At 42.0% G+C, this 24,667-nt stretch overlaps 1 protein-coding gene across 1 annotated transcript in view; it reads right to left on the bottom strand.

The window, feature by feature from the left end:
• CTNNBL1 (catenin beta like 1) overlaps positions 1-22,352 on the bottom strand; it is a 161,630-nt gene extending 139,278 nt beyond the window's left edge. The window contains exon 1 of the mRNA XM_069546951.1: positions 21,907-22,352. Coding sequence (XP_069403052.1) covers positions 21,907-21,936 — 30 coding nt within the window. The 5' untranslated portion in view covers positions 21,937-22,352. The remainder of the gene's footprint in view (positions 1-21,906) is intronic.
• Positions 22,353-24,667: the final 2,315 nt, after the last annotated feature.

Here is a 24,667-nt window from a genome sequence, read left to right as displayed (position 1 = left end):
TAGCAGGTACTTAACCCATGATGCTAAATCAATGAGAGATGACAAGGGAAGAGGAGGCCTAAACCAATGTCCTACTCAAAATCATAATTCACTACTAGCAATCCTAAAGGAAATCAATCCTGAATATTCATGAGAAGGACTGATGCTGAAATTGAAGCTCTAATATCTTGGCCACCTGATGCAAAGAGCTGACTCATTAGAAAAGAGCCTGATGCTGGGAAAGATTGAAGGCAGAAGGGGATGACAGAGGATGAGACGGTTGGATGGCGTCACTGACTCGATGCACGTTGAGTTTGAGCAAGCTCCGGGAGGAGGACACGGAAGAGCCTAGGGTGCTGCATGCAGTCCATGAGGTCACAAAGAGTCAGACAGGACTGAGCAACTGAACAACAATAATTAGCAAACGTATACAATGTATGCATAGTCTCAGAATTACCTGGATCTTTAGATGACAGCAACCAGGCAGAATTCATCTATTCTGTATTTACATCTTTAATCATTTTATGCCCCTCTGGGCCACAGCTTAGCAAATTTTCTCCTGGTAGCACCAAGTGGTATTCAGAGGGTGAGAATAGTAAAGTGTCTGTGTAACCTCATCATTTACAGATGAATAAACTATGACTCAAGGAAGTGACAAGACTTGAGCCTGAAGCCATAGAGCTGGGTCTGGACTCTAACTCCCACTTTGACAGCAGCAGTATACACAACCCCCCAATCCACTTTCCTTGGTCACAACTTCAGAAACTATTACCTCAAAGGTAGTAATTTGCATCATCTTTCCCTGCTGCCATCATCATTCAACTAACACTAAGATCTCTTCTGTCCCTTCTCTGCCCATGCCGCTAGCCAGGAAAGCTCTTTCCTATAGTTGCTCCTTGCCTGTTTGAAAGCTCACTGACCAGAAGAGCTTACTGTCATCTGTCTACACGGAGATTTCTGTAAAACTCCTTCCCCTAGATCATCTGGGCAGCCCACACTGAGCCCAGTGGGTACCTACCACGAACACCAGTCCACTCTTAATCTTTAAACATTAAATAACAAATTAATATAGCAATGTTCAAATTATTCATAGTTTTAGACCCAAGGCTCAGATATAAGACTCAAAATTGCATTCCTCTTTCAAACAGAAAGAGTGGTTGCGATGTGGGGGGAGAGGATATACTAGCAGAAAGACAGATAGGAATGAAAAAGTGAAGATATTTTTAGAAAATGGGGAGGGGGAAATATGCAGAGTATACTGAATGGACTGAGACTGACTGAGTGAGAACCAGATCATAAGTGAGAAATGCCATGTTATCCATTCACAAAGTCTAGCTCTTTCACAACTGCTTATTATTTCCTTAAGGGTTTTGACATGATTTTGATCTCTGGAGTCCAGGACATCAGATATTACCATTATTTCTTTTAAAGCTTAAAACTTATCCACACAAATCTGTTACACAATGGCTGCCACAATTATTTGAAGGAAGACAGAACTCACATGAAACTTTACCCTGAACATCTTGTGAAAGACACCGGCTTAAAACTCAACATTCAAAATAAGATCATGGCATCTGGTCCCATCACTTCATGGCAAATAGATGGGGAAACAACGGAAACAGTGACAGATTTTATTTTCTTGGGCTCCATAATCACTGCAGATGGTGACTGCAGCCATGAAATTAAAAGACACTTGCTCCTTAGAAGAAAAGCTATGACCAACCTAGACAGCATACTAAAAAGCAGAGACATTGCTTTGCCAACAAAGGTCCATCTAGTAAAAGCTATGGTTTTTCCAGTGGTCATGTATGGATGTGCGAGTTGGAGTATGAAGAAAGCTGAGCGCAGAAGAATTGATGCTTTTGAACTGTGATGCTGGGGAAGACTCTTCAGAGTCCCTTGGACTGCAAGGAGATTAAACCAGTCAATCCTCAAGGAAATCAGTACTGAATATTCATTGGAAGGACTGATGCTGAAGCTGAAGCTCCAATACTTTGGCCACCTGATGAGAAGAACTAACTCACTGCAAAAGATCCTGATGCTGGGAAAGACTGAGGGCAGGAGAAGGGGATGACAGACGATGAGATGGTTGGATAGCATGACCAACTCAATGGACATGAGTTTGAGCAAACTCTGGGAGTTGGTGATGGACAGGGAGGCCTGGTATGCTGCAGTCCATGGGGTCACAAAGAGTGGGTCACGACTGAGCGACTGAACTATTTTGTCAAAGAGTATTTTTCAACATTACAAATAACATTTTAAAGTCTGCAAATGTAGCACGATTTTACGATGTACTTTCCAGCACTGGAGTGCTGATTTACCTTTCACTCTCGGCTTGAATGAAGTATCTGGTGTTATGGCCTCAACACTTTTGAGTCCATCAAAAACAACGAAAAGAGATGGCTTCGTGTCTGCTTTTGTCTAGGATGCACTTTATTTTCCTCAACTCAAAGGTTTTATTATTTTTAGAAGCTTTACAAACCACTAAAGTTAGCAAAATATCTCCATTCCCAATAAAGACAAGGTTGGTAAGTGAGTTTGAGTCAGAAACATTTCTTCTACCCAGAAAACAGAGGGAACCAATGACCATGTGGAAAATGACCAAAAGGAATTCTTTGATAACCTGGGTGAATGCCTCCTGAGAACCTACAAATTCCCCCTACAAGCTGTATCCCCACCAGCACAATGCTCTCAGGAAGAATATAAAAGTGGCTTCAAGGTGATTTTAACCTAGTAACTGCTCACCTCAAAAATATTTTAGGATACTCAAGTTTCCTAGCAGTACTGTCTAGTAAACTAGATAAGGCAAAATGCATACCTTATTGGGCAGGAAGAAACTCCACCAAGGATCAAGATAATTAAATAATGTTTTATACAGAAAAAAAAATTAAATACATGGTAGAATAAAATAACTGTTTTGAACCGTCTCCTTTTTAAAGTTTTCTTGGAAGCTTGGTAGGCTTTTAGCATTAAAAAAAAAAACAACCTTAATTGATCTCCTTTAAAAAAAGTAAAAGTCGCTCAGTCGTATCCAACTCTTTGCAACCCCATGGACTATTTATTCAATCCATGGAATTCTCTAGGCCAGAATACTGGAGTGGGTAGCCTTTCCCTTCTCCAGGAAATCTTCCCAACCCAGGGATCAAACCCAGGTCTTCCGCATTACAGGAGGATTCTTTACCAGCTAAGGCACAAGGGAAGCCCAAGAATACTGGAGTGGGTAGCCTATCCCTTCTCCAGCGGATCTTCCCGACCCAGGAATCAAACCGGGGTCTCCAGCGTGCAGGCAGATTCTTTACCAACTGAGCTATCAGGGAAGTCTTTAAAAAAAGCTTTACCTTAAAACAGTGCAAAGACACTGTTTTTGTTTGTGTGTGTGTGTTTATTTTTTGTATCATGCAAAGACATCATTACAAGTTATAATAGCTTTATTTTTTTATAAATGAAAGGAAAGTGAATTTTCATAAGAAGGTTTCCTCTGTGGGTGAATCTCTAGCTGGTTACAACCAACTCAGAGAGAGCTATCAAGGCAAACTACCCATTAGCTGTCAATTTAGAGTGACTCCAGGAAGCTAGCCCCGGAGCTCCACTGATACCCTTTCAACAACCTCTTAATCTTGTTTATAACACCTGCGTTAAAGCAGCCTGACATCAATCCTACTCTTTTGTCTCAGACTGAAATTACTTAGAAACTTGAGAATTCCAGTAAACATATCCAAAAACACAGAGAGACACTGGCTGAGAAACCCTATACACAGGGAATTTGGCCACCTCTTTTAAACAAAGCTGCCTAAGTAAGCCAGGACAGGCCTCAATAGGCCAAGTTGGATATAAACCTTCCCAAGAGCTTCTCAGGAGCCACTGAGGTCAGAGAATCGCGGGGTTTAAAGAAATCATAAAGAATTCCTCCTCCAGACTTCTCACCAAGCGATTATCCAAGCCACAGAACAGTGACCATTAACTGTGTGCTTATTATATACCCAGAATTTGACATTTCATTATTTTTTCAATCCTCACACAACCCTGCCAGGTAGGTTAAGACCATTCCCCGTTTCTTCAAGTGAGGAAACCAAAGCTCGGGGGATGGCTTGCTTAACAAGCTGTTCAAGGTCAAGGAGCTGGAAAATAGTGGACACAGGATTCAAGCAGTCAGTCTAAGCCCCAAGCTCTCACTCTTGCCAGGACACCACACTCCTACCGTGTGATGGGCAAATTATCCCACCTTAACTGACTTCTGCGCTTGCTACAGATCTGTGTCCCAAGGCTACTTAAGCTTAAGTGAACTTTTAGCAGCTCTATCACCTCCTGTTTCAGAAACCCATGTGTGTCATCGGCCTGTATAAAATATAGAGTACATTCGAAATGATGCTGCTGCTGCTAAGTCGCTTCAGTCGTGTCCAACTCTGTGCGACCCCATAGACGGCAGCCCACCAGGCTCCCCCATCCCTGGGATTCTCCAGGCAAGAACACTGGAGTGGGTTGCCATTTCCTTCTCCGATGCATAAAAGTGAAAAGTGAAAGTGAAGTCGCTCAGTCGTGTCCGACTCCTAGTGACCCCATGGACTGTAGCTTACCAGGTTCCTCCATCCATGGATTTGCCAAAGTAGCCCAATTTATAGAGGGAGAATAGTGCAGACAGAAGAGAATGGATTCTAGTGGTCAGACACCTAACTTTGTTGTTACTAGTGTGTGACCCTGCTTGGGCAAATCACTACGTCTCATCCTTGGAAAAAGCTCCCACAGCAAGGAAGTGCCTAATCCAGGAAAATAATAAATGTTTAAGGAAAAAAAATCAAACGGAAATGGAGGTGCCAGATATAACCAACACGAAATAAAAATTAACCTTGCTGTATTGTTTCTTATCTTTTGCCTATAAGGCTGGGTAAAGAGAAAACAGCAATTACAACCCAAAGTAGCATTGGTACAAATATTTGGATGGAAAAGGTCAGTTTTCATTCCAATCCCAAAGAAAGGCAATGCCAAAAAATGCTCTAACTACCGCACAATTGCACTCATCTTACACGCTAGTAAAGTAACGCTCAAAATTCTCCAAGCCAGGCTTCAGCAATATGTGAACCGTGAACTTCCTGATGTGCAAGCTGGGTTTAGAAAAGGCAGAGGAACCAGAGATCAAATTACCAACATCCACTGGATCACTGAAAAAGGAAGAGAGTTCCAAAAAAACATCTATTTCTGCTTTATTGACTATGCCAAAGCCTTTGACTGTGGATCACAATAAACTGCAGAAAATTCTGAAAGAGATGGGAATACCAGACCACCTGACCTGCCTCTTGAGAAAGCTGTATGCAGGTCAGGAAGCAACAGTTAGAACTGGACATGGAACAACAGATTGGTTCCAAATAGGAAAAGGAGTACGTCAAGGCTGTATATTGTCACCCTGCTTATTTAACTTATATGCAGAGTACATCATGAGAAACACTGGGCTGGAAGAAACACAAGCTGGAATCAAGATTGCAGGGAGAAATATCAATAACCTCAGATATGCAGATGACACCACCGTTATGGCAGAAAGTGAAGAAGAACTAAAGAGCCTCTTGATGAAAGTAAAAGAGGAGAGTGAAAAAGTTGGCTTAAAGCTCAACATTCAGAAAACTAAGATCATGGCATCTGGTCCCATCACTTCAAGGGAAATAGATGGGGAAACAGTGGAAACAGTGGCTGACTTTATTTTGGGGGGCTCCAAAGTTACTGCAGATGGTGATTGCAGCCATGAAATTAAAAGACACTTACTTACTCCTTGGAAGGAAAGTTATGACCAACCTAGATAACATATTGAAAAGCAGAGACATTCCTTTGCCAACAAAGGTCTGTCTAGTCAAGGCTATGGTTTTTCCAGTGGTCATGTATGGATATGAGAGTTGGACTATAAAGAAAGCTGAGCACCAAAGAATTGATGATTTTGAACTGTGGTGTTGGAGAAGACTCTTGAGAGTCCCTTGGACTGCAAGGAGATCCAACCTGTCCATCCTAAAGGAGATCAGTCCTGGGTGTTCACTGGAAGGACTGATGTTGAAGCTGAAACTCCAGTACTTTGGCCACCTGATGTGAAAAGCTGACTCATTTGAAAAGACCCTGATGCTGGGAAAGATTGAGGAGGAGAAGGGGATGACAGAGGATGAGATGGTTGAATGGCATCACTGACTCGATGGACATGGGTTTGGGTGGACTCCGGGAGTTGGTGATGGACAGGGAGGCCTGGGGTGCTGCGGTTCATGGGGTCGCAAAGAGTCGGACATGACTGAGCAACTGAACTGAAACAAATGATTAGTTAATCTCGTTTAGGAGTCAGAGACAGCGCTGAAATTGAAAAAAAAAAAAAATTCCAGCCAACTCTCAGGTTATTACAGTATTGAAATCAGACTTTTATCAAGATCATCAACTGTTAAATTTCACCCAAGCCAGTGAGTCCTATGACCAGGGCCACTAACAATCACAAACTCAGCTTAATCTTCTCTCCATCAAGAAATGAGAGACAAGAAAGAGAAGGCAAGTGAGAGGGTGCCAAGTCTTCACATAAAAAGATACCTGGAAGAAACCCAAATTCAGCCACCTCATCACTGATTCACTGCTTCATTCATTCACCTTCATTCTTTTTTTTCTTCAGTCAAGACACATTCACTGAGTATTTATTATACAGTAGGTACAGTATAGTCACTGCCCTAGAGGAAATCAAAGTCCAGTGGGAAGAAAGAGAGGTAATCAAGTAATTTCAAAAAAGAATTGTTGGGAAAGGCAGCTTCATGCATGCAGTATTTCAAATCCCACTCAGTCACATAAAAATGGGCCTTGGGCCTGGAATACTTCTTTACAAGAGATAGGGAACCCATATGGCCTATGCCTGGTTTATCACTTTGTACAGGAATATCTTTCCCTGTCTGAGGCTCAGCAAGCGTTCCTTTGTTGTGCTTATGTCTGTCAACGGCCCTGAGTCATACCACAACTTTCAGGTCTGGGTCCCTCTGCTGCTATAAGAAAGAGGGGTGCACACAGGCCAGCCGGCCATCACTGAAGCGGGGAGGCCCCTGCTAGCCACCAGGGACTGGCACACACTACTGGAGCTGACCTTTCTCTGTCTCTTCTCTTTGTGAGCAAAGCATTGTTCCATCCAGTGCTTGCCTATGTTGTGCTTTCCTTGGCAGCTCCAATACCAAGACGCCAGGGCAGCATTTGAAGTCTTCCCCGGGGACTGGTAACTGACGCACGGTGTTTGACTGCCCTGGATTTGATAACCAGTGTGTGGCGCTCTACTGGACAAGAATGATACACGTGGCAGAGCACAGGTGAATACAAGGCAGGGTGATGGCAGCATTCTGCTGCATTCTCTTCTTTAGGGTGTTTCTTTTTTTAAGCTACCTTCATCCAGCTTCCCTGGTGGCTCAGAGGTTAAAGCGTCTGCCTCCAATGAGGGAGACCTGGGTTCGATCCCTGGGTCAGGAAGATCCCCTGGAGAAGGAAATGGCAACCCACTCCAATATTCTTGTCTGGAGAATCCCATGGACGGAGGAACCTGGTAGGCTACAGTCCATGGGGTCGCAAAGAGTCGGACACGACTGAGTGACTTCACCTTCACCTTCATCCACAGAAGCCCTCAATTAGGAAAAAGATTCTACCACCTACTTCTTGGGTATCTTTGAGCAAGTTACTAAACCTGTGTGAACTTTCTTTCCTCACCTATATAACAGAAATAAGAATACTGTCTTCCTGGACTTGCCTTTAGGATGTGACAAATCAAACAGCTCAACGCCTGGCTCTTCAGTACCTTGTGGTTCCCAACCTTCTATTTTGTTCTTTTGCCTTGGTGACACAGGAAGGAGAAAACACATATTCTTTTATTTCATTGAAAGTATGACAATTTCTACAAGCTCCTCTATGAGCTGTTTTTCATTTGCTTCAAATCAGGAACATACTAACCCTTTAGGTGACCCCCTTCTCCGACAAACACAAAGATAATCTGTCAATTGAAGGCAAATCTACCTCTAATGTAGAGGTAATACTTCCAGACCAGCTGCACATCTACCTCCTGATATTATCCTGTTAGATTTGGTGTCAAGCTCCTAAAAAAAAGGTATACTCCCCATACTCAGTAATCAAAGTGCCTCCACCTCACACAAAATGAACCACAGCTAAAAACTGCTTTTTTTTTTCAATTAAAATAAGAATTCATCAACATCTTGCCAACAGCACAACTAGAATATGGAGCCCAATATCAGACTGTTAACCAGTCTCCATCTTGCTCTAATGGTGGTTCTAAGCACACAGAAAAGGTAGGGGGGAAAATTACTCATTTAAACAAAATGTTTAAACCTCTAGTTATGGGGCAGGCACCAAGAAGATGGAAATCTTCATTATGGAATCCGACCACTCATACAAGTCACATCAGCCAGAAGGGAGACACCATCTCTTTCCCCCCCCCACTGAGCCTTCTGTGTCCTTTTAAGTTCTGTGGGGATGGAAGAATAAATCTTTGGAAAAAGAAAAAAATGAGGGACAAGAATCAGAATTTCTGTCTCCTTAAGTTCATTATGCTGAATGAGGTATAAGGATCCCCAGTGAGAAGCCAGAAAGATAATATTCAGGGACTACATTGGCAGGCTAAGCAGCCTGAGGGCCTTTGAAACTCTCAAGTCTTGTAAAAACTGCCCAGCTCGGGTGGTGCTTAAGCAATTCTTTTTATTTGCAGAAAAGTGCTGTCATCAGTGGTAAGAGATGCACAGAAAATTAGATGGTGCCCACCAACAGCACCTCTGGTCAGAAGGAAATCTGTTCCTCTGCAGATAGGCCTGTACCACTGCTAATTTGTGTTATCTCTGCCCGTTCAGATCTCTACGTGCTAACTCAGGAAAAAAAGTCCCTGCCAACTAACTGTGACAAGTCTGATGGCAGAACTCCCACTGGAAGAATCAGCAGAGATGGCAAAGGCAGGCAATTATTCCCTCTCGTTAGAGAGAGTTCTTTTCAAGTTGTTATGTTTTCAGTTTTGTTTTTTGGGTTTTTTTTTTAATTTTGAAAACAAAGAGTAGCCATTTACAACGACTGTTCACAGCAGTCACTCATAAAACTGGCAGAAACTGAAATTCTCCTCAAGCCAACTGAAAAAGATGTCCTGGAAGTAACCAGAAAGGCGGTGCCCCTTTAATTACTCACTGTAATGTAAAACCAGACATGGAGAGGATGGTCACAGCAGAGCAGATCTGGGCAAAACAGTGGCGATATTTAATCATCAGTCCAGACCATCTGCAACTGTTTTGCAGAGGCACATAAAGCTTATGGATTCCAAAGCTTCCTACAAGTTACCAGGTGCTGAGGGTCACTTGCATTGTCCTCAGGTCCACCAGAGGCTGCTTTCTTCATTCTCTCCAGGCCAGGGTGCTCAACACAAGGCACCATGCCCACATTTTCCCTGCCAAGCCTGGCACTAGGAAAAGTGCTGCTTCTTGATTAAGCCAGAACACAGATTAAATGTTTAGAATTGGGAGATTCTGAAAACAACCTAGGCGGGAAAGCAATTATTCTAGGGAGAGCACAGCTTCAGCTGCGGCCGTCTGCAGCACAAAGGTGAATTCCACCCTCTTTGAACAATGAAGCCAGCCAGATTGCTCCCCAACAATCCAGCCTCCATTCCACAGATGTAGTGGTCTTTTAAAACATAATCATATTGTGTCACTCCACAGCTTCAATCCCTCAATCGCGTCCCGATGTACTGACAATAACATCTGAACATTTTAGGGTTTCCCATCCTCCCCAGGAGAACTGCTTTTGAACTGTGGTATTGGAGAAGCCTCTTGGACTGCAAGGAGATCAAACCAGTCAATCCTGAAGGAAATCAGTCCTGAATATTCATTGGAAGGACTGACGCTGAAGCTGAAACTCCAATATTTTGGCCACCTGATGCGAAGAGCTGACTCCTTGGAAAAGACCCTGATGCTGGGAAAGATTGAGGGCAGGAGGAGAAAGGGATGACAGAGGATGAGATGGTTGGATGGTGTCACCGACTCGATGGATGTGAATTTGAGCAAGCTCCGGGAGTTGGTGATGGACAGGAAGGCCTGGTGTGCTGCAGTCCATGGAGTCACAAAAAGTCTGGCAGGACTGAGCGAACGAACTGAACTGATCCTCCCCAGAGCAGACCGCTCCGTCCTTGCCCTCCTCACTCACCACGCTCTACCTATACTGCCTCGAACATGACAAGCTTGTTCCCACCTTAGGGCTTTTGCAGTGGTTTTCCCCTTGGCTTACGTTGCTGTTCCCACAGCTCGTCATGTGGTTGGATCCTGCTCGTTATTCATTATCAGCCTCAATGTTATCTCCTGAGAGAGCCCTTCTGGAACTTAGGATAGTAGCCCATCACTCCATTTCATCAGCCCTTTTCTCTCTTCATATCCCTATTTAAAGTTATCTCGTTTTTATTTCTCTAGCATTATTTGTTTGCATGTTTAGGTGCTCTTATTTATATTTGTTTTTCTTTATTTTCTGTCTTGGTTCCCTGGGTATAAGTTCTCTAATGACTAGGGACTGCAACTGTCTCGTGTATCACTCTATTCCTGGTGTCTACAAAAACACCCTGCGTTTAGTAGGCATTTCATAACTGTGTTGAATAATTCAAAGATGAAAGGCTCAATACGGATTACCAATTCGAACAAAATTTAGGTATTAAATCACTTCAGTCGTGTCCGACTCTTTGTGACCCTATGGACTGTAGCCTGCCAGGCTCCTCTGTCCATGGGATTCTCTAGGCAAGAATATTGGAGTAGGTTGCCATTTCCTCCTCCAGGGGATCTTCCTGACCCAGGGACCAAACCTGAGTCTCTTGCATCTCTTATGTTGGCAGGCAAGTTCTTTACCACTAGCGCCATCTGGGAAGCCCCAATGAAATTTACCAGCCTTCAAAAATCTGGATTGGCTCACAGCCTGACTGTGAACATGTGTCACAATACCCTAAAAACATACGCTACACCACCGGCAGAGGGCTGATGGACTGTTAATGGTTAAGTCTATTGAAGATTCCAAAAGTGATTCTAAACTTAGTTGCTCTTAACTGGAGCAGGGGTGTCAAATAAAAATGTAATCAATCCTCAATATTATGTACTAACAGAATGAGCCCATGAATTATGTCAAAGTGTTCAATAATTGATCACACCTGTCTTTGGAATACAGTCAGACACAGTCAGAGAGAAGCATCATAAAGAGTGCTCTATTTCAAATCCTTCTCAGTTCAGTCCCTGACTCTGGACACTGACGGGTGCTTGGAGGAAAGTCTGAGGAGCCAAAGCAGACAATCTGCTTACAGGCAACTGACCATGTAAAATGAGTTACGAGATGAAACTGCGCCGTGGCAGTCTTACTAGACCTTTCACTGAACTCACTAGGAAGGTAATCCAGTTTCTATTTACCAACCCACACTGGAGCTGGGAATCCAAAGTTTAGGCCAACAGGCTCCGGGAACTCTGTGGAAAAGAAAATGTTCTTTAACTATTCAGCTGAAATACTAGAATCAAATGGCTGGTCTTGGAGAAGGTTAAGAGAATTCCTGCTGTATCTCCTCCTGATTCCATTTTCCCTACAGCTGTACAAGACTCAGACCAAAACCAATTACTTCCTTCAGGAACATTAAGGGGAAAAAAGAAAAAGAAAGGAGTAATTTGTAAATGAGATTCCTGGCACTAGAAAAGAGGAAAGCTGAGATATCTTAGTAATATTAGAGCGACATGGGGAAAAGAATTACTGTGTAGATGATATAATTCTTGATATCAGTGGCGGCTAACTGTGGTAGAATAGGGTTATACTTTAATCTATTGAGAACAGTTCTACATGTTGGCATGTGTGGGTGATAAACTGTTCTCATATCCTTTTATAGCATTCTAAACCTTAATCTCCAAGGGACTGGTGACCTTGGGAATTCTAAGGCAGCTTTGCAGAATTCGAGAAGAACATTTTTGCCTTCTGCTATACCATCGGTGTTGTTTATAATTATATCAATAATAAAATTAACAGCTAGCATGTACTGGACACTTACCATATGTCAGGCACTATACCACTTAGCACTTCCCACACTGTCTCATTTGATCCTGTATCTTCAAAAAAGATGGTAAAGTGGAGCTTTTTTAAAAGATGGTGGGGCAGAGACAGACTCTATTATACAATCTATATTTTAAAGATGAAGACCTGAGGCTTAACGATATTAATTAAAGTCAAGTAGCAGAGGTAGAATTCAAACACAGGCAGTCTGTCTAACCCAGAGTGAAGGTTCACCCACTACACTAAACATTAAAAGATGTCTAAAATGAGCACATTCAGAAGGGCATGTGTTTGAACTATTTTCTCCAACAGAGCTATTCTGAACCATCCACATTCTCCAAAGCAGTCATTTTCACGTGTGACAACTTCTCTACTGGGGTCTTATAAATGCAATCCCCCAATTTAAACAGTGACATCTAGTGAAAGACTGCAGAAAGCTATGGCTTCCTTAAGTTCACCTCCAAAATTAGGCATCTCAATAAGACCTATCTCCAAGGAAGCGGAAATAGGTAGGGACAGTGGCTATGATCAGGGTGGGCTCATGGAGGAAATAAACCAATATTTATCATGCCAGTATAAGATCTACTAGAAAACTACTTATTTGACAAAGTCCCAAGAGTGTAAACTAAGATGGTGGTGACTGAAATAGAAAGGATAAAGAGAAGGCTCCTAAAGAAGCCACAACTCCCTTGCAAAGCCTTCCCAACTTCCCAAGGGCAGGACTGCTCCTGCCTCTTTGCCCGACTTCCTGATCACTCAGTGGCACTGTGTACTGTTTGCTATTGTTCAGGTACTCAGTCATGTCCAATTCCCTGTGACCCCACAGACTGCAGCCCACCAGACACCTCTGTTATCAATTCTCAAATCTGTGAGGCGCTTCCCTTTCGGGTAAGCTCCATGACAGCCAGAACGGGGGCTTAAGCATTTTTAGATCCTAGCACTCTCCTGACTCCTGAGAGAGGAGCTAGCCCTCCACTTGAAACTTCGTATCTTCCATACAGAAAAGAACCTTGTCTTTCATCTTTGAGAAATAGGTCCAGGGTTTTTCTCAAGTCAGCCGGAGGCAGCTATACCCTTGACTGAAATGCAGAACCGGGGGTAGGTGATAAGTGGGCTGGTGGAGAGACGCAGGGGATTATGTGATACCAGAGCATCTGGTTAGAAGGTTCAGTAGACACTTGAAAGCTAAATCAGGGCTAGTGCGCCAAGAGTTTATATAAAGCTGCTGAAGGACAAAAGGATGGATGAGTTCCTCTAAGCTGAGGAACCGGGTTACAGAATCAAATTCTAGTGAAGAGTCAAGAATAACGAGGCTCTAGAAGTTATCACACTAAGTGAAGTAAGTCAGAAGGGGAAAGATAAATACCACATGACACCACTTATATGTGGAATCTCAAATACGATACAAATGGACTATTTACAAAACAGACTCACAGACAGAGAAAACAAATTTAAGGGTTACCAAAGGGGAAAGGGGGTGGGAAGGGATAAATTAGAAGTTTGGGATTAGCAGATACAAACTACTATACATAAAATAGATAGACAACAAGGTTCTACTGTATAGCACAGGGAACTATATTCAGGGTCCTATAATAAACCATGATGGAAAATATATACATGTACATATACATATGTTTTAACTGAATCACTTTGCTGTAAACCAGAAACTAAAACAATATTGTAAATCCACAATACTTCAATAAAAAGTTAATTAAAAAAGAAAGCATTTAAAATATATGTTAGAAAACAAAACAAACAAAACTGGTGACATTTAAGACTATAAGTTTGTTATCAGTATATCAGTTAATTTCCTGATTTTGACCACTGTACTCTGGTTATATAACTTTAAGGGAAGCTATTTGAGAAGCATATGGGAACTCTCCATACTATTTTTGCAAAACTTCTGTAAGTTTAAAGTTAGATCAAAATTAAAAGGGTTTTTTTTGTTTTTTTTTTTTAAGGAATGTAGGTTTTGTAGCAAGAGGAGCAAGACATGATAAGGAAGCAGAGGACAATTTAGTAACTGAAGTAATGGATTTGAAGCAAACTTTCTTGAAGTCTAACATGAAAGCAAAGAGATACAAGCCAGCCAGCAGACAAGATATTAGAACAAAAGCTTTCCAAAAGGCATGTGTAAAGCCACGTACTAGTTCATTCACTCAATCATTAGACAATCATTTATTAGGTGTCAGTTATGAGTGAGACACTCCGGTGCTGGTCCCTGCCTCTCAGTTCACTGCCCAGTGCAAGGAGGCATATAAAAACAATGTATTTTACAAGTATAAAAGGAACTCACCAGGGGAAAGAGAGAAGGTAAGATCACAAAGGGAAGGAGGGAACATTAACAAAAAAGTGACCCAGAAGATGAAACAGAAAACACCCTGAAATGGGAACATCAATACGAATAGCAATTTGTTATTTATAGTCCCACTAACAATGAGTAACTTTGAAAAGCACTAGTCTAAACTGTCATGCAAAAGGAGCCTATTTCATGATGCTGTAAGAGACATCACGATTAGGATAATATTCTCAGAGTTCTTGGGTAAAACGGGGCTACCAAAGAAAAGATATATCTGAGCACAGTGTCCAGTCTTCCTAAAATTTTTCATCAACAAAAAACACAACAGAAAAGCACAGTTATAAACTACAACTCTAGGAAAAAGAAGCAGATGATAAGAAGTACAAATGATAAACAAAGGGAAAAAAATGCTTATTAAAGCAAATGAACTAACACTTTATATACTTACTAGATTAATGAGAAAAAAATAAATTATGACAACTGGTGGGCTGCCATCTATGGGGTCGCACAGAGTCGGACACGACTGAAGCGACTTATCAGCGACAGCAGCAGCAGTAGTATCATCAGGATTGCAGGAAAACTGGAACACACACCACTGTTAGCCCTGTCAGCTGATAAGGGATTAATCCCACGTGAGCACTGTGCACTGCTTGACACCTGCAGCTGAGACAAACTCCCGCCACTCCCCTTCACTCGCTCAACGCTCCGTGCATTTCACTCAGGGCTTCTGTACTCCCTAATCGTAGTCAAGAATGACCCCTTAGCCCCCTTCATTACCCACAGAACTTCTATTCATTCATCAGGGCTGAGATTCCAATATCTTCTCCTTTTCCTCAACAACCAAACCAAATCCATTTCCAGCATCCCCTCTCCAGGCATATCCAATCATTTGATAATTACTACAGCAGATGTGAGGGGGAAATGCTACCTGAATAAAGAAGTTCACAGCAATATTATCTCCAAGAACAAAACCTGGAAACTACCTAAGTACTCGATTATAGAAGAACAATTTAGGAGAAAATGGTTGGCCTATGACTTGAGCGGAAAAAGAAAAAAAAGGTTTGCAGACATTAAAAATAACATGCAGAAACACAAAATATTTCTGGCAATGTTAAAACATAGAACACAAAACAGTATATATACAATGGCTATAGTCATAAAAAGCACAAAAGTCCTCTGGGAATATGAAAATATTTATAGGATTAGGGGTAATCATTTCCTTTTTCTTGAACACTTTCTTTTAATACTACTCCTGTCAAATTACTGTCATTAAAATTTTTCATTTCAAAAGAAAGAAATAAGAAGGGTAAAGGAGAAAGACTCTAGATTCCAACAAGCCATTGCAATCTCAGGAACTCTTCTATTACTGACTGATAAGTAACAAGAGGAGTGGGTGTCTGCAATATTGTCAAAACCAAGGGTCCTCGACCCCAATCTGCCTCAAAGAGAACACTCTCATGTCACAAAGCGAGTCATTCCCACTGAGCCAAACTGCACTAAATGAGAATTCTTTATTGGAAAACTTCAGAGGTGAGAACTTTTTCCAGACATCTGTGGAATTAGTATTAATGAGAATGCCCCGGAGTTCATACACGCGTCTATGCAGCAGAAACTTCTCAGCCAAGGAACTGCTGGGCACACTTCTTGATGAGATGTCTAAGCCTGAAGGCATCAAAAAAGTACATTTCCATATTGGGAACATAACTAGTTTCCTCTTTAAGACTTTTTCCACCACCTCCTGTCCACATTGTAATTCTCCTGTCTTCTCAAATGAATAGTTAACATATGTCAAGGATATAAGGCATATACTGAGGCGCTTGCTGCCTAACTCTATTATTAGAAGAACCAATCTCAGTAGAAAATTGCAATCTTCCCACCAAGCTGCCCCAAAAGTGAGACTTTGGAAGCACTCAAAAAACGTCAAATACTTTTAATAAACATCTTGACATTACAGATTTTCTTTATTTACCTTAGTCTTTGAATTTTAGGAAAGGAAAGAACAAGAAGTCATAGAGCTCAATCTCACTGTATATTAATCGTGATTTTTTTAAAAAAATGATGTACAGAGAAAGGAAGGGACTTATCCTGAGTCATCCAGATAAATGATGATAAAGGTAGGATTAAAACTCAAGTCTCCCAGATTTTCAGCCCCAATTCATCCTTCTACATCAAGCTTTTTTTTAAATCCCTTGAAATCTCTGGAGCTCTTGGCCTAAATAATTAGTTATCACAGAATTTTAAAGCTAGAAGGGAGCTCAGAGGAACTTACTTAATCTTCCCTCATTAGTCATATGAGGAAACTGAGGCCCAGAAAGATTAACTGATTTGTTCTCACTATCTTAAATGGCAGGGGGAGAAGTATAGCTTGCTTACACTCAAAATACTGCAAACTAATGGCCATGAAAAGGGAGGTGAAATGTCTCAGTTGGAGAAAATTTTAAGAGGAATGTAGATCATTCTAGGCCAGGGGGTCTCAAAGTGGGGTCCCTGGACCCGCAGCTTAAGCATCACCTGGCATTTTGTTAGAAATGCAAATTCTAAGTCTCATGGGAGACTTACTGAATCAAACTCTGGGGGTGGGGATGTTCAAATCAGAGAGCTTTGTCCCTGAGAAATGAATGCTAGTGGCCAAGCTCAGTCTACTTTGTAAATGACAACTAACATCAAAAGCACTTAAGATTCGTGTATTCGTCTGTACATGCACCATAGTTCAATTTTTAAAGTTTTTTAAAATTGGAAAACTAGATTTGGGTATTCAATTGGTTCCAGTTCTAGCTCTGCTCCTTACTGTTTCATCATGGGCAGGTAACTGACCCCTCCAGCTTGAGTTTCCTTTTCTATAAAACGGGCATGCCATCTACCTCAAAGAGCATGTTGAGAATTAATGTAAGGACGTTATCTAAAAGCACGTTAGTTCAGCCCAGCACAGTGGGTAGGAGCGCCAGCTCTGGGGCAGGCACTTTTCTGTACCTCAGTTGTCTCATTTGTACAGCAGAGATTTTAAACAGTCCTCCACATAGGGTTGTTATATTTAGAGATAGGATGCAAGCATGCGATCCATCTTTCATGTCTATAAAAACTTCCTGCTTTCAAAGAGCTTTTGCAGCCATTAACTTGGGTGATCCTCATGACTTTCCACAAGAGGATGGGTGCGTCTGATTTATCATGGACTGGATTCTAGACTGTACCATCTTTTAGAAACAGGAGGAGTGGACACCGATCTTACAGAAAGAAAACTGCATGAACAGTGCCATGTAGAGAATGAACAGAGCTGGAAATAAGATCAGGATTCTGGTTTTGACTCTTGCCACTACCTTGGCCCACAACCTTTGGGAAGTCCCTTTACCAAAATGGGGTTCACTTTTCATTTGTAAATATGGGGGCTGAATGAGGGGGGTCTGTAACATTTCTCAAAATGGAATTCAAACTCCTTATTATGGCCCACAGCAAGGCCTCCACAGCTGGTCATCTGCCTACATCTCCAATTTCATCACTTTTCAATCCCCTGCTCATTTACCAAGTTCCAGCTACATCAGTCCTCTTCCTGATCCTCGAACAGGCTGCACCACCTTCTACTTCAGAGTCTATGTACTTGCTATTCCCTCTGTTTTGATTATTCTGTGCTTTTCACATGATTGGTTCCTTCTCAACCATCTTATCATGTCCACTCTTCAAAGTCTTTCCCAGACCATATTATCTAAAAATAATAGGTCCTGTCTCCCACTTCCATGGGTTATTTTCTTTAATGGTGCTGTCCGGGGCTTCCCTGGTGGTCCAGTGGTTAGGACTCTGCACTTCCACTGCAGAGGGTGCCGGCTCAATCTCTGGTCGGGCATCTCTAAGATTCCACATGCTGTGCAGTGCAGCCCAACAATTAAAAAAAAAAAAAGACAAAAAACCCAGCGCTGCCCAACAAAAATATATTGAAAGCCACAAGATGTATATATAACTTTATGCATATATAACTTTAAGTTTTCTAGTAGCCACATTTTAAATTTAAAAACATTTTAAATGTCTTTAAGACAATAATACTAGTTTTAATAATTTTCTTTAAGTCAATATACCCTAAGCATCATTTCAGCATGGAATCAATATAAAAATTAATATACTTTGGTCACCTTTTCATCACTTCCTTCACACTAAATCTTGAAAATCCACTGTATACTTTACATGGGTAGCAGACCTCAACTCAAACTAGCCACACTTCAAGAGTTCACTATAACATGTGACCAGTGGCTACATCAGACAGCCCAGTTCCATAGTACATCCTGTGTATCCTTCAAAGCACTTATCATGACCTGAATTTCTCATTTATTTACTCTTATCTTACTACTTCCCCACCAGATTATAATTCCACAAAGCAAGAACCTTGTCTGTTTTGTTCAATGCTGTATATCAGTGGATACAGTGCCTTGCAAGTACATACTCAATAAATATTTGTTGAGCAAATAAATGAACCTTTTCAAGCTTTAATGTTCTATGAGTGCTCTGCCGCCTTAGTTGTGTCCAACTCTTTGGAACCCATGGACTGCAGCCCACCAGGCTCCTCTGTCCATGGGATTATCCCAGCAAGAATACTGGAATGAGTTGTCATTTCCTCTTCCAGGGGATCTTCCAGACCCAGGGATTAAACCTGAGTCTCCTGTGTCTTCTGCATTGGCAGGCACATTCTTTACCACCTGAGCCATTTGGGAAGCCCATTTTATGAAGAGTGTGCTCATGTGTAGGCCAAACAGGCATCAAAGTGAAAGTGTTAGTCGCTCAGTCATGTCCAACTCTTTGGGACTCAGTGGACTGCCTTAGTTGTGTCCAACTCTTTGGAACCCACGGACTGCAGCCCACCAGGCTTCTCTGCCCATGGGATTCTCCAGGCAAGAATACTGGAATGAGTTGCCATTCCTTTCTCTAGAGGATCTTCCCGACCCAGGGATTGAACCCAGTTCTCCGGCATTGCAGGCAGATTCTTTACCGTCTGAGCCACCAGAGATATAACCACTCATTCAACCCACCTATCTCCGTTCTTCTTTCACATCCAATAACTGTCTTAAAAAGGAAATCACTTGGCACTTGGCTACATACTTCCCATTGCTTACAAGTTCTTTCCCATGATGTCCAGAGTCTCCAAGGTCAATTCTAGGTACAATATATTGGCTGAGGGAACTGCATGAATATAATTGCTAACATTCTTAACGTTTATTCTTTGACAAGCGTTGCTCCAAACACTTCACATTTCACAACAGCTTCACAACAGACTTATATGATAGGTACTTTCATTGCCCTCACTTACAAGATAAGGAAACCAAGGCAGAGAGAAGTTAAATATTTTGTTCCAGGTCACAGCAGTCAGGGAGCAGCAAAACAAGAGAGGCCAAGCAACAGAGCTCCAGACACATGGCTCTTAGTCCCCTATTCTCTACTGCAGAGCTGTCCAAGGAAAATGAGAAGCCAGCTATATATGTAATTTTAGTAGCCACACTAAAAGGCCAGTAGCAACATTTTAAAGTCAACAGAAATAGGTAAAATTTATTTTGAATATATTTTATTTTGCCCATTACCCATATATGATTATTTAATCAGTATGATCAATAATCAAAGCAATTGATATGATCATGTAATCAATATTAAAATTTTACTTTTTTATACTGATTATTCTAAGCGTCAGTCAGTTCAGTTCAGTTCAGTCACTCAGTCATGTCCGACTCTTTGCGACCCCACGAATTGCTGCATGCCAGGCCTCCCTGTCCATCACCAACTCCCAGAGTTTACCCAAACTCATGTCCATCGAGTTGGTGATGCCATCCAACCATCTTATCCTCTGTCGTCCCCTTCTCTTCCTGCCTTCAATCTTTCCCAGCATCAGGGTCTTTTCAAATGAGTCAACTCTTCACATCAGGCGGCCAAACTATTGGAGTTTCAGCTTCAACATCAGTCCTTCCAATGAACAACCAGGACTGATCTCCTTTAGAATGGACTGGTTGGATCTCCTTGCAGTCCAAGGGACTCTCAAGAGTCTTCTCCAACACCACAGTTCAAAAGCATCAATTTTTCAGCGCTCAGCTTTCTTCACAGTCCAACTCTCACATCCACACATGACCACTGGAAAAATCACAGCCTTGACTAGACGGACCTTTGTTGGCAAAGTAATGTCTCTGCTTTTTAATATGCTATCTATGTTAGTCATAACTTTCCTTCCAAGGAATAAGCGTCTTTTAATTTCATGGCTGCAGTCACCATCTGCAGTGATTTTGGAGCCCCCGAAAAAATAAAGTCTGACACTGTTTCCCCATCTATTTCCCATGAAGTGATGGGACTGGATGCCATGATCTTAGTTTTCTGAATGTTGAGCTTTAAGCCAACTTTTCCACTCTCCTCTTTCACTTTCATCAAGAGGCTTTTTAGTTCCTCTTCACTTTCTGCCATAAGGGTGGTTATCATCTGCATATCTGAGGTTATTGATATTTCTCCCAGCACAATAAACTGTGGAAAATTCTGAAAGAGATGGGAATACCAGACCACCTGACCTGCCTCTTGAGAAACCTATATGCAGGTCAGGAAGCAAATGTTAGAACTGGACATGGAACAACAGACTGGTTCCAAATAGGAAAAGGAGTACATCAAGGCTGTATATTGTCACCCTGCTTATTTAACTTATATGCAGAGTACATCATGAGAAACGCTGGGCTGGAAGAAGCACAAGCTGGAATCAAGATTGCCAGGAGAAATATCAATAACCTCAGATATGCAGATGACACCACCCTTATGGCAGAAAGTGTAATTTAACACAATTCAGACTAGTCCCATTTCAAGTGTTCAACAGCTGTATGTGGCTAGTGGCTACCATACTGGACATTTAAGAAGACCAAAGAAAGGTAAAATGGTTGAGCTGGGAGCCAAAAGACCTCATCTCTAATCAAAGCTCTTACTGAGTGACTTTGGAAAAGTCTTTTTTACGCTCTGGGTCAGTTTCCCCACATGTATTCTGAGCAAATGGGACAAGAGTCCTAGGGATCCATCACATGTGAGAAAGTCAAACATCTGCCAACAACTGCAATTAACATGTGTCCAACTTTCTGCACTTTAAAATTAGCTTTCACATTCATTGATTAACACAGTCCTCAAACTAGCCTAATAGGTAGCTATTACTGTCTCTGTTTTATACATACAGAAGTTGAGGCTCCAAGAAGACAATAGAACTTGTCCCAAAGCCACAGAGCCGATCAGTAGAGAAGCTGATACTCAAATGCAAGAAAGTGCTCTCCCACCACGATCCTCAACTCAGTGACTTGAAGCAGAGAATTAAAGGGGAATGGTTGTGAAGATAGTCTGGGGCCTTCAGAAAAGTGAAAGGGAGTCAAGTCTCAGGGTTGGGTGAGAAGAGGCCCAGACGAAGTTAAAAAGAGGTCCGGGCCTTGAGGATCGTAATTAATTGAAAGAACCCAGGAGAAATTCGAGGAAGGGACCTGGTTGACAAGAGAAATGAGAGGACCCAGGCCCAGGGAAGAGATGGGAGAGAGTGATATGAAGGAACTCTGGTCCTGCGATTCCTGCCTGGGTGAGAGGACGGTCCCCCCAGCCCTCCTCGACCGTCATACCTGGTAGCTCAGAAGTTCCCCAACGTCCATGGTTGCAGTCTCAGTCAACACTGGCTACTCGGATTCCCTCCACTCACGACCAAACCGCGGCCCCCAAAGCGGCAGCTCCAGCCACACTGCCGTAAAGCGCCTGGAGCAGGGCCCGCAGAGCCAATGAAGCAAAAGTGCGCGCGACACGCAAGCCGGCCACACTGCAGTAAAATGCAGCGATACTGCAAAGCGCCCTGCTTTTAACAGCACTACTTCCGCCCGGAACCTGAAGGGGGCGGGAAAAGGGGCGGAGACTTGAAGGGGGCGGTGCGTTAAAGGAAAAGAGTAAAGAAACCAAGATTTATTGCGCGCCCCCTACGTGCTGGGCGGAGTGCAGGGCAGTACGCACGGTGTTTCCCTTGTCCTCTCTTAATCCATTCAGTGACCTAGGCAGTTTTATTCCTCGTTTTATTCTCAGTTCCAATAGAAAACTGAGGCATTGAACTGCGCTCTCCAGTACTATACCTACTAACCACCTGTGTTTACTGAGGGCTTGAACTATGGCTAGTCTGAATTAAAATATGCTTTAAGTGTAAAGAAAATACCCATCTGATTTCTAAGACTTGTGTTGATTACATGTTGAAGTTATACTTAGGGTCAAATAAAATATAAAATTTAATTTCACTTTGCTGTTTACTTCACCATTTCTATTTACTTTTTAAAATGTGATTAGTAGAAAATGTAAAGTACTCGTGTGGCTCTCTTTGTAGCTTCCACTCCATTTGTGTTGGACAGCACTGGCTCAGAAAGTGTAGTGTCCAAGACAATTGTTAGTACCTGTGAAACAGTTGGTGATGACATTTCCTTCTCTGGGCTTCTGTTTATTCAAAGGCCAGTGGAACTGGATAATCCTGTTTCTACTCAAGTCGTGTAAATAGGTTTTCTGTAGGTGAAAGTTGCCCATCATTGGAAAAGAACTATTCAAAGAGTGCATCTGAGCTCCTGGGATTTAAATGTTTCTGTCTTCAAAGAGAGCTAAGCCTCTCTACTAGTTCCCTTGGCGATTAGTCTGGTGTTTTTCATGTTCATGCTGTCTGTTTTAGTCCTTTCAAGCTGCTATGAAAAAAAAAATACACTGACTGGCTTATAAACAACAGAAATTTATTTCCCACAACTCCGGGGGCTGAGAAGTCCTAGATCAAGGCACTAGCAGTTTCTTCGTCTGGTGAGGGCCTGCTTCATGATTCACAGAAGTCCCTTCTTACTGTATCTTCACATGGCAGAGGCAGGTGAGGGGTTTTTTTTCCCACCTCTTTTACAAAACTAATCAGGAGGGCTCCACTCTTTTGATCTAATCAGTTCGTCAAAGCCTTACTTCCTAATACCATCATCTTGGAGTTAAAATGTCAAATTATGGGTTTTGGGGAGATACAAACATTCTGACCATCACAATATTGATAACCATCCTCCTCATCTTACCTCCACTGTCTCCAATTGTACAGAAATTATTTCCTCAAACTACCAAATCCTCTCCTCTTCTGCCTAGCCACTAGCCCCACAGCTCAACCAATTATTTCTCATCTTTCAGACCTCCAATGTCTCTATCTTAGCATAATCTTCCACTACTCACCTTGGGTCCAAGTAAGCAAACTCTCCTCACGATTCTCTTTCCTATACCTTCTCTACTTCATAGTGTATCTCAGTCTGTCCTTAATGGCTGATTACTTGTTTATTGACAGCCTCATTTACTGGACACAGGCTGCATGGGAACAGGAATTGTGGATGTCATGTTAACCACTATATCCTATGACAAAAACTCTGATACAGTGTTTGGTACAGGAGGAGGAGTTTCCACAAACGGGCCTTGTGGGTCATGATAAGGAGATTGGATTTTCTGCTAAGAGCATTAGGAAGATATTGAAAAGATTTTAAGCTGGGGGGTTGGGGGGGGTGTTGTGATTGGGTTTATGATTTTTAAGAATCACCTATGCAATCTGCTTTGAACTGAGTTATTTGAGTGTCTTTTCCTCTCCTACTTAGCTGTGAGTGTAGACTGTGCCTCATTCAGGGATGCAGGATAAAGTAATGGTGGGAGTGTGTACTTTGGAATTGTGTGCTCTTTAGAACTATGTCCCAGTTCTTGGTATCTGGAACCAGCTTATATAGACAGGCTTGCAAGACCCTGGGGTTAAACTTTCAGGAAATTTACAAGCCTGTTAATGTCAGGTTGGTTCCTTCAAATCCGCTTCAGTGGATGTATTTACAACATGGAAATCAACATATGCTACAAGTCATGACTCTTGGTTTTTCAGTGAGCTGACTGTTAAACCTTTACCAACACATCACTAATTTTTGTTCTAGCCAAAGTTCCACCACAATCACCTCTGCGCTCTTAGACAAGTTACTTTCTCTCTCTCAAAGTTGCAGTCTCCTCATATGTAAGATGACTCATTGATTTATTCAGGAATTCACTGAGTACCTAGTCAGTGCCAGACACAATTTTAGGCTCTGAGGATATCGAAGTTTGTAAGGAGAAAAGTTCCTGCCCTTTTGAGACCTACATCCTAGTGGGGGAGAAAACCTAACAAGGAAGATGAGAATGTAAAATCATCCTCATTTTACAGGTGTGGAGACAGAGGCAAGTGGCTATGTACCTGATTGCCTTCTCCGAAAAGTAGAGATCCAGCTGAATTTACATCATAAAATTATGGGGAATTTACAAGAGATGCTGCATGCAAAGCACTTAGCTTGGTGCCTGGCACAGAAAAGTTCTCAATCAATATTTGACCTT

The sequence above is a fragment of the Ovis canadensis genome, chromosome 13 (assembly GCF_042477335.2).
Source record: "Ovis canadensis isolate MfBH-ARS-UI-01 breed Bighorn chromosome 13, ARS-UI_OviCan_v2, whole genome shotgun sequence".
Taxonomy (NCBI): Eukaryota; Metazoa; Chordata; class Mammalia; order Artiodactyla; family Bovidae; genus Ovis; species Ovis canadensis.
This window is presented reverse-complemented; position numbering and strand designations above follow the sequence as displayed.